The sequence below is a fragment of the Musa acuminata genome, chromosome BXJ3-1 (assembly GCF_036884655.1).
Source record: "Musa acuminata AAA Group cultivar baxijiao chromosome BXJ3-1, Cavendish_Baxijiao_AAA, whole genome shotgun sequence".
Lineage (NCBI taxonomy): Eukaryota > Viridiplantae > Streptophyta > Magnoliopsida > Zingiberales > Musaceae > Musa > Musa acuminata.
In genome coordinates, this window is record NC_088349.1 from 12,467,695 (window position 1) to 12,478,899 (window position 11,205).

The 11,205-nt window shown below is 34.4% G+C and overlaps 1 protein-coding gene across 8 annotated transcripts; it reads left to right on the top strand.

Moving 5' to 3' along the window:
- Positions 1–1,548: 1,548 nt before the first annotated feature.
- Positions 1,549–7,469, top strand: LOC103997168 (uncharacterized). Of its 8 annotated transcripts, none has more exons than XM_009418330.3 (7): positions 1,549–1,616; positions 1,851–1,988; positions 3,542–3,634; positions 3,749–3,844; positions 3,980–4,075; positions 4,196–4,288; positions 4,395–7,469. In XM_009418330.3, the coding sequence occupies exons 1-7, from the start codon at positions 1,608–1,610 to the stop codon at positions 7,128–7,130; spliced, it is 3,261 nt and encodes a 1,086-aa protein (XP_009416605.2). In that variant the 5' UTR covers positions 1,549–1,607; the 3' UTR covers positions 7,131–7,469. The 8 variants fall into 8 exon arrangements, with proteins under 8 accessions (XP_009416605.2, XP_064991913.1, XP_064991914.1 ...); XM_065135841.1 differs by having other exon boundaries at positions 4,398–7,469; XM_065135842.1 differs by lacking the exon at positions 3,542–3,634.
- Positions 7,470–11,205: the final 3,736 nt, after the last annotated feature.

An 11,205-nucleotide genomic window follows, 5' to 3' on the forward strand; every position in this document is an offset into this window, starting at 1 on the left:
AAAGGGCAATGCATTTCATTAAAAGGGTGCCTTTATGGGACCTGCAACACTTCATACATCTTTGGCATGGACAAGGAGCAGATGAATCTATGAACAAAAATCTTTTCTGAGAAGGTCAGGTACCAAAATCATGTTCAGAAACCAAGCTAAAAGTTTCCAATACTGTGGCTCATCAACATCCAGTAATGTGGGCACTACTTCTTTCAGTGATTGTTTTGGAAACATGTAGGTGGACCACTGTCTTTGCTAAAGGAATTTGGCATTTAAGATTCCAGCACATACAACCCATCTCAGGACCACAATTTTCAGGCTCTGATTATTGTCTCAGCTTGAGCAGGAAACTAATAATGGCTTCTTCCTGTTTCTGACACAATTATGAACAACTTGTTTCTGATTGCTTGAATATTATTAAACTTTGATGTCAAAATAAATACTTTTAACACAACAAAAGCAGCAAATTCTTTTTCTACTTCTCTTAATCAAGCCAACATAGCTTGTTGGCTTTGTAGCAATATTTGATCAAGAAAATAAGAAATTATTGATAACAAGAACCATAATTGACTTGGCCTGAGAGATGATACCAGTAGGGGGTTGTTGGTCTCTGATACTACAAGTGGTTTAGGAGAGGACCTCTGTCCCAAGAATCTTGTTCTTGAAGCAGTGTGTGTGGTCAGTAATGTTAGGTCATGGAGTGGTGGTTGAAAAAAAAATGATTGGCAAATATGATACAAAGTACTTGTGTTGTCACTAAGACAAAAACATGATAGTTTGGTTAGCACTGAGACATGCTCTAAATCTAATAAGCAAAAGTTATCATAAAATATCATGAACTTTTGTTAACTGGTAGTAGGTGTGCAGAAAGAAGGAAAACAAGACTTCTAGTTAAGCCTCCAAAGAACAGCATTTAATCTTTTTCCTGAAGTTTCATGATCAATGGAGTAGGTTTCTTTTTCCTTTTTTTTTTTTGATTCAGGGTAGTCAAGTTACAAGGATGAACAATCTCCTCCCTAAAATTAATTTACAATTATTAGTACATATTTGTTACAGATATTCCAGCTGATCTAATTGAAAGAAAATAATCTGTTTATGACATTTGTCATTTATCTACTAAATAATGGATTTGTTATTGATTGCTTAACATATAAACAATATGCAAAAAGTTTCTCACTTTGCTTTTCTGTACAATTGGAATCAAAGAGGGGGCTGGCAGCACAGATTGTGTGCTTTTTGTCTTTTCAGTGGAAAGAAGGATTACACTTTAGATATACATATATATATATATATATATATATATATATATATATATATATATATATATATATCTGTATACATATATATATATATCTTCAAGTGACCTCCTGAACTACTAGCCAGAAGTCAATGCCCAAAAGACAACCTATGTCAGAGAAGGACCACACTAGATTGATCCACAAGACAGAGAAAGCCAGATCACATCCTGTCGACTGAAAGCAACACTGCTTCATTCATTCTTGGAACTCTCAATTCTTTAAAAAGAACATAGAACATGGTTTCTTCTTCCTTCGTCACAAAATACTGAGGCAAAGTCATAAAAGACTGGAAACTAAAGAGAAAGCTGATTTGATGTTATGCAAAAGGTAAAAACCTCTATAGCACAACTGAAAACAACCCTAATGCAAAAGGTTCTACCACTGATGAATCCACACAGGCCCAATCATTCAAAGCCACCTCATGGCCAGTGCAATGTTTTATTTAATGCTTTGCTATTTCATTCCCTTCTTCTTCTGTAGTATTAGCATGGGAATCCACTCATGCCAGCTCATGTTGCTGTGTGCTTCCTAATTGAGCCACTGGTGTTATATATGTCCCAGACCAGCTCTGCTGTGGTCTCTTCTCATCTTCCCACGCCTTCCCTGCCTCTGCTGCTCATCACAGGGTCCATTGTCACCATACAAACTCCTGGATCCATGGCCTCTGAAGCTTCTGTGACAGATGAAACGGTTACTGAGGTCAGTGAAGAAGAAATGACTTATCTACATACTTCCCTTCTCTTTCTTGCTTTGTGTAAGTACAGCTTTCACAACTAGGTGATGTGATTAAACACAATTACACTGGCCAACGATCCTTTCTTTCTTTTTCTTTTTTGTATCTTAGTAGGTGATCCCCATTAAGTTCTTCAGATGAATCCTCTTGTGGTTGTTTTTCCCAGTTTCCTCAAAGAAGGGAAGAGGGAAAGAAATGGGGGGCTAAATAAGAAAAAAAAGTTGTTTAATGTTTGCAAATACATGATTTTGTGTATAATATTGCATCCTATACGTCTCTTTATATGGCCTCTGCTAATCTGTTCTAGAGTGATTGTTTCTGGAACAAGACACCTATCTCTAAATTGCAATATTTCCTAATTTTCAGAACCCTGATTATATCATTTTTAAATCCTACAAGTAAAACCCTATTAGCTAGCATCAATTCGATATTAGTCATCTTGTAGTCTCCACACTTGAGAATGGCCTGTCTTCTTTTTCTTGTATGTTGTTACTGTATTCCTCCATCATATTTATTTTTATACATTTTCTTGATGTGCCTTCAAGTTTTATGCACAAAATTTAGTTAGTTATTGATTGCAAAAGATAATTGGTATGTTTACCAAATTACTGAACATAATGAGTTACCATTATTTATCTTATTTCTTCATTATTGTATCCACAAATGTGATATGAAAGGCAGGAAAGCTTGTATCTGTCTTTATACATAAATCTAACAAGTTTAACATAAGAAATTCTAAGTGTAGTTTACATTTTACACCAAAAGCAGATTACAACCAGCTTCGTATTTGATATGGAACCAGTTTGTACTACTTAATATAGGTAGAACTGGCAAGCAAGATGATACAAGAATCATGTTGTATGTGATAGAAGATAAGATTTCTATCAGTATGCACTGAAATTTGGTCCCAAAGTTTGCACACTCACAGGATTTACTGCAATCCACCAAATGCTTGCTCAGTTCTTAAGAATATCTCTATTTAGTTTCTACAGAACAGCCTTTAAGGATTTGCAATTTGCAGTTCAGCTTCTCCAGTCATATAATGCAGGAAAGCATTTTGTTAAAGGATGTGTTAGAAAGATCCAAATTGGTCTTTTAGCTTTTTTTCTTTCAGCAGACATTATGTTAGTTTGATTTCTACAGACATGTTATGTCAAAATGTATGATTTATGTCGAAGAAAGAGTAAAGCAAACCTTTTCGGACCTGTTTTGTATGATCTCCATTGGCATAATGTAACTAGGTAATTTCGCTCTTCGTCGTTTCACAGGCATGTAAAGTAAGTGAAAACCAGACAGTGCAACTTTCTCATCATATTAATTTTACAGATCAGTTCAATGCGAAACTTACATTGCCCATCACAAACATTCTCATAAGAAATACAAATTCCATACCTTCTCTTACTGCTAATAATTTTAGACAATAGTGAATGTCAGGTGACTATGATGAAGTATATATGACTCCTAAGCAAATATCAAAGGCTTTAGTTGATAGCTGAATAGTTTAGACGTTTTACCACAGATCAATACAAATGTTTCTGATGACATAAGTAATGCTTATGAAATGAGTGCTTCAGAGCCTGAGGATCCAAAAGTAAAAGATGTAGAGGAAAAGGTGCATTTCCAAGTATCCTTGCAAATACCATAGTACATGCTAAGCAAATATCATTCTGTTTTTTGCAATTTTCTTATATTTCTTAACTAGTTAAAACTTCAAACCCTTTTACAGAAGATTGAGACTAATGTATCTGGTGATGTAAGTAATGCTGATGACATGAGTCTTTCAGAGACCGATGATCTAAAAGGGAAAGATGAAGAGGAAAAGGTTTATCTGAATTTGCATTTGCAAATGCCATTTAAATATTTGCTACCCGAGCAAAAATTATTGTGCTTTTGTATTTTTCACTATTTATTTGTCAGAGCTTTTTGTTGACATCTAAATGGTTCTAACCTTTTACAGAAGTTTGAGACTAATGTTCCTGATGATGCAAGTAATGCTAATGAGGCGAACCCTGCAAAGCCTGAGGATTTAGAAGTAAAAGATGGGGAGGAAAAGGTGCATTTGCAAATACGAGAAGATGATAACTAAGAAAATACCATTGTGATTTTGCATTTTCTGTATTTATATGTGAGAGCTGTTTCTCGATATATGAATAAATCAAACCTATTATAACAGATTGAAACAAAGGTTTCTGATGATGTAAGTAATGCTGATGAGCCAAGTCTTTCAAAGCCTGAGGATCTAAAAGGAAATGATGAAAAAGAAAAGGTGCCTTTGCGTTTCAATTAGCAAATATCAATATATGCTACCTAATTAAATATCATCATGCTTTTTAATTTTCTATATTAGCTGAATAGTTCACACCTTTTTACAGCAGATTGAGACTAGTGTTTCTGATGATATAAGTAATGCTGATGAGGCAATTTCAAACCCCGATGATCTAAAAGGAAAAGATGAAGAGGAAAAGGCTGTGCAGGATTCAGCAAGTGTTGAAGCACCTACAGCTGAAACAGAAGAGAATCTGGAACAAAAAGAAGAGGGCACTGTGATTGAGGTGGTGAAGGAAGCAGCAATAGATGAGTCAGTTTCAGAACCATCAGTTGAAGCTGAAGAAAAGGATGCAATGGGCAAAACTGATGTACCTAATACCCCTGAATCACCAATGGAACCTGTGGAGCAACCAGCAGAGGTTTCAGATGCATCTGTTACAGAAGATTCAATTGAAACACCAGAAGAACCATCAGTCTCAGAAATTGTGACTGAAGAAGCAAAAAGTATTGAAGAATCTTCAGAAGTTTTTAGTGTACCTGATTCTCTATTAGTAACACATGACAAACCTGTCGAACTACCTCCTGTTGGTTTAGTCCAGGAACCTGGTCCTGATTCCAATGTGACCCTCAATGCAAATGAAACAGCAGAAAAGTCCCAAGAGGGAGAGTCTACGTCACAAGAACTACCTCAAAACGAAATCTCATCATCCAGTACTGAAGATCCAATCAATCAAGTTCATGAAACTGTTGAAATGGTAAGTACAGAATCAATTGCCATAGTTCCTTCTGTATATGAGCATAAAGAGATTGAAGCAGAAAATATTGTTCCTGAATTGTCAACTGAAAAGATAGATGATGATCACAATGCTGATGAGGGCAACAAGGAATCTGCAGAAGAGAAAGAAGTGTCAGCCACATGTGTTGTAAAGGTTTCTGATACCACTCCTGCCACTGAAGTTCCTGAATGTGCTGTGGAGCCAGAGGTGACTGTTAAAAATGAGGAGCAAGACAGTACTGTAAATGTTGAAAATGAAGTAGCTGGAAATTCTGAAGAGGTAAAAGCTTCTGACTGTGTTGGATTGATTGGTGAGGTGAAGAATGAGAATTTGGAAAGTAAAAATTTGAATTTGTACAAGAACACTCGAAATATCGATTTAGTTGAAGCAGAAGACAGCAACAAGGCATCTTCCATTGATCCATTAGTAACAGATGACAAACCTGTTGAACCACCTACTGTTGGTTTAGTCCAGGAACCTGCCCCTGATTCCAATGTGACCCTCAATGCAAAGGAAACAGCAGAAAAGTCCCAAGAGGGAGAGCCTATGTCACAAGAACTTCCTCGAAACGAAACCTCACTATCCGGTACTGAAGATCCAATCAATCAGGTTAATGAAACTGTTGAAATGGTAAGTTCGGAAGGAATTGATATAGTTCCTTCTATAGATGAGAATAAAGAGATTGAAGGAGAAAATATTGTTCCCAAATTGTCGACTGAAAAGGCAAATGATGATCACAATGCTGATGAGCACAACAAGGAATCTGCAGAAGAGAAAGAAGTGTCAGTCACATGTGTCGTAGAGGCGTCTGATACCACTCCTGCCACTGAAGTTCCTGAATGTGCTGTGGAGCCAGAAGTGACTGTTAAAAATGTTGAGCAAGATAATACTGTAAATGTTGAAAATGAAGTAGCTGGAAATTCTGAAGAGGTAAAAGCTTCTGACGGTGTTGGTTTGATTGGTGAGGTGAGGAATGAGAGTTTGGAAGGTGTAAATTTGAATTTGTACAAGAACACTCGAAACATCAATTCAGTTGAAGCTGAAGACAGCAACAAGGCATCTTCCATTGATCCATTAGGAACAGATGACAAACCTGTCGAACTACCTACTGTCGGTTTAGTCCAGGAACCTGCTCCTGATGCCAATGTGATCCTCAGTGCAGATGAAACAGCAGAAAAGACACAAGAGGGAGATCCTACATCCCAAGAACTTCCTCGAAATGAAACCTCACCACCCATTACTGAAGATCCAATCAGTAAGGTTCATGAAACTGTTGAAGTTGAAAGTTCAGAAGGAATTGCTATAGTTCCTTGTATAGGTGAGCCTAAAGAGTTTGAAGAAGAAAATATTGTTCCTGAATTGCCAACTGAAAAAACAGATGATGATCACAATGCTGATGAGGGCAACAAAGAATCTGCCGAAGAGAAAGGAGTGTCAGACACAAGTGTTGTAAAGGTTTCTGATACCACTGCTGCCACTGAAGTTCCTGAATGTGCTGTGCAGCGAGAAGTGGATGTTAAAAATGAGGAAAAAGAAACTACTTTAAATGTTGAAAATGTAGTAGCTGGAAATACTGAAGAAGAAAATACTTCTGAAGGTGTTGGATTTATTGGTGAGGTGAAGAATGAGAGTTTGGAAGGTGGAAATTCGAATTCGAACAACAACACTCGAGAAATCGATTTATTTGGAGTTGAAGACAGCAACAACGCATCTTCCATTGATCCAGAACATGATCCTAAAGAGTTAGACACAGAACTAAAGCAAGCAGCCAGACAGACTCTTCTGCATAAAATGTTAGAGGAAAGTGCAGAAGATAAAAAGAAAGAGACCAAGAAAGTTGATAATCAAAGCTTAGCTCAAAACACCAAAGACAATAGTGACTCAAAAACAGATGGGGAGGTTCCTAAAACAGATGTTTCTGGTAAGAAATCTCAAAGCCCACAAAATAGCATTTTATCAAAGGTGAAGAAGTCGATTGCCAAGGTAAAAAAAGCAATCACAGGGAAGTCACCAAGTTTGAAGACCATGATAACTGAAGGAATTAATGACACCAAAGACAAGTAGATGAAGAGTGTATGGAGATGGTGGCATGTTTTTGAGTGCAACACTTTCATGTCTTCTGTTCTTGGCTGCCTTCTTTAAGTTATATGATGTTTACATGTTCTGCAACCTGCCCATGCAAATGTGCCTGCTACATGTTGCCTTCCAGGAAGCTTGAATACATGTGTATGCAAGCTAAAATGTTGGACAATAGTCACTGCATCTTCAGTTATCCATATCTAGGGGAAGAATTCTTGACAGATTCTGATTCACAGCCATGAGGAAAGGGTCATTTCCTCATATGCATAATTTTCAGTATGTATCATAATGTTATGTTTGTTACTGTTTGATTCGTAAGTTCTACCACACAATTAATTATTCTTTCATGGAAGTATGTGTGATGCACTCTTGAATCTGAGTTATTCATGCCAAGGAAAGTAACCTCTCTGACTGGTTATGAACTTTTGTTTTAGCAGAAAAAAAATTTGGGAATTTGAATGGGATATTTGTCTGATAATTATCCTAGTTCTGGAACAAAATCATTTAATTCTAAATCTGAAAGTAACTTTTTTATGCTTCTGAATTAATGTAGGATCATTTTTTGCTTGTATTGAAGCTGCGACTTTGTTTGTCCATCGAAACTTTTCTAATAAGTTGATTTCGGATAGATAACTGATTCAGATGGGAGAACTAAAAGCTGCCTCCTTTTGCATAGTTTCAGGTCGATAACAAGAAATGTTACGACAGTGGTGATACATACACATTTTGGACTGGTTCACATGGTCCTTAAAATATGAGCTGAAACAATTAAAACTACAGTGTCACATTTTGATTTTTTTTTTTTCATATCACATCTTATCACACTTTCCGAACCAATTAGATAAACATCATTTTATTCATAATTTATAAATATTTATTATAATTTATTTATTCATCAAATCATAAGCTGAAAAGTAAACATAGTGATATTAACTCGATGAATCATCCAAATGACTCTACCTAGTGGTAGAGGAAGGTTCGCTCTCCACTGAAATTCGATTTAGTGCTAGTGGGAGGTTGTTTTGAAAATTAAAAATAAAAAAAAATTCAGCAACCGAGTAGAAACCCTAAAAGTTAATTTAAAATGAATACATGATCAAAAATCAATAATCTCATCGGAGTATAGTAAATACCCGAAGGAGCACTCACTCAATAATGGATGAAGAGGTTATATTCTACGAGATGAGTTTGTGTTTGCCCAACAGTGAATAGAGACAAACTCATATCACACTCCTAACAGCGGATAAAGGAACCATCCAACTACTATGACTGAGCTCGCTAATACCCAAAGTAAATCACCCTACCTGTCCTCGACAAGAAAATAATATAATCTCACACTGGTCATATCTATATTGGGATGAAATAATATATTTAAAACATCTCTTTCAAATATCATCAATATTAAATAATATCAATTAGCCCTTAATTGACTTCAACCTTAGTTCAATAGATCCAATTGAACTCGATTTACTAGAATCTAATTGAACCGATCTCCAATCTTCATTTAATTAGTTTGGAATCACCTTAGTATAATTTGGACTAGATTTGGTTTAATTTAGGTTAAGCTGACTTAAATAAGTCAAACCAATTTGAAATCATCCTGAATTGATCTAGACTAATCAAGTCTGGTTTAATTCAATCAATGTTTGAGCTCAAATCCAATAATCATATAATATTGGATTACGTTGGGCCGACCTACTGGTCATGTGCACTATACATAATTGTGCATGCATCACACCAAGTTGGGCCAATCCTGACCTATGGACTGGTCATATGCATCGTATATGACTGCCCATATTGGGTTAAACTAGGTTAGCCGATGAGTTAGGCCTAACTAGTGGCCTATGGCTTGATCTATAGGTTGGGCTTGACTTGCAGATTGTTTGAAAGATAAACAACCTAAGATTGAAATAATAAGATTATGACAATATACGACATATATTCACTAACAATAATATATTAAAAGATAATAATAAATTAAAGAATAAGATTAAAAGATAAACTTAAATACAAAGAAATGACATATGACATGAATAATTTTAACATGATCTAATCAAATAATAAAATTCTAAATCTTAAAAAGGATGAATAATTTTTTGATAATATATTATAATTTAATAATAAAAACTTTAACATTTAAAGGATTAAGAAATATTTTTTGAACTACTCATAGTATATTTTAATCCAGATAAGATTAAAAGATAAACTGCAATACAAGGAAATAACATTCTTAATACAAATATAAAAAATCAAATATCATGTATTCAACACATAAAATATGTATAATTTCAATATGTTTAAATCCAAAATAAAAACCTTTAAAGAGGATTGAAGAATCCCTTAAAAACTTCAGATGATATATTTTAATCCAACAATAAATATTTTGATATTAAAAGGATTGATAAATATTTTTAAAATTAATATTTAAGAAATTAAAATAAAAACTTTTATTTTCAAGAAAGGTAAGGAAACCTACCTCTCGCCAATATGATGTACCTCCTCGTTTCTCCTATTATTATACTTAGCTAGGTGAGGAACAATAGAGAGAAATCCCTCATGAGCCTCCATTAAAGGAAGTTTTTCTTAATTTTTTATGTTTATTTAATATGAATTATTTTTATTTAATATACTAATAAATATGATATTATTTCTTAATTCGTAATGGTAAACAAGAAAATAAGATTAATATTTCTTAAATTACACTGGGAAGTAAAAAAATAAAAGTTGATTCCTGAATTAAATATTTGATTTGATTATATTTCTCTAACTCAAAATTTTGGTCCCCAAATTTAGCTTACCTTAATAGAATAGATGAGGATATTGCTCTCGCACATTGTCACATTGCCTCTTGGTATGAATGGTATTGTCAATAAATCTTTAATAAACGTATAATTTTATTTCCTAGAATATATTCTTTCCTTTCCAAGATATAGGTTGCTTATTCTACAAAAGTGGTATCATCTCTTAGTTATAGAGCTTGGTACGATATGACATGTGATGGATCCCTGATATATCTCCAAAGTATAAACATATAGAATACATCATGGATGCTAGCCAAAACCAAGGGCAAGCCAATATATATGCCACATGCTTGACCTTTTGTAAGATCTCAAATGAGCTAACGAATCTAAAGACTAATTCCCCCTTTGACTAAACTTCATGATTCCCTTCATTGGCAATACATTTAAGAAGACGTACGCACCAACTTTGAACTCTAGATCTCTTCGTCTTCGATATACATAACTTTTTTTTGGTGACTTTGAACTATTAATAATCTTCGATATATAATTCGAATATTATCAATATTTTTTTAAATTAATTAAGGTCTAAAAAGTTTTCGTCTCCTACAGCATCCGTGATCTACACTTTTTTCCATAAAGAACTTCAAATAGGACTATCTGTATACTAGAGTGATAACTATTATTATAAGAAAACTCAATTAGGTGTAAGTGCATATCCCAACTTCCACCAAAGCCTAAAGCATATACTCTTAAGAGGTCTTCAACAATTTGTATTGTTCTTTCATATTGACTATCGGCTTGGGGGTGGAAAGTTATATTAAACTTTAACTATGTGCCTAAAGATTTTTATAAACTTTCCAAAAACTTAGAGGTTAACTTTGGATCTCTATATGAGATAATGCTAATTGGCATCTTATCATATCAAATAATCTTCTTAATATATAATCTTGCTAGTTTATCCGATGAATACTTCTTGTTAACAAGGAGGAAGTGAACAGATTTAGCAAATCTATCTGCTACTACCTAAATTCTGTCATATCCTTTTACAATCTTGGGTAATCTTGTTATAAAATCCATAGTGACATGCTCCCACTTCCATTCAAGAATCAAAATCTTTTATAATTTTTTCGTAGGTATTCGATATTCTGTCTTCACCTGTTAACATATTAGACATTTAGAAACAAACTCTACTATATCTCTCTTTATACCACACCAGTAATAGTTTTGGCATAAATCCTGATACATCTTGGTAGTTCCAGGATTGATATTAAATTTTGATTTGTGTGTCTCATCCAATAATTGCATCTTTATTAGATGAT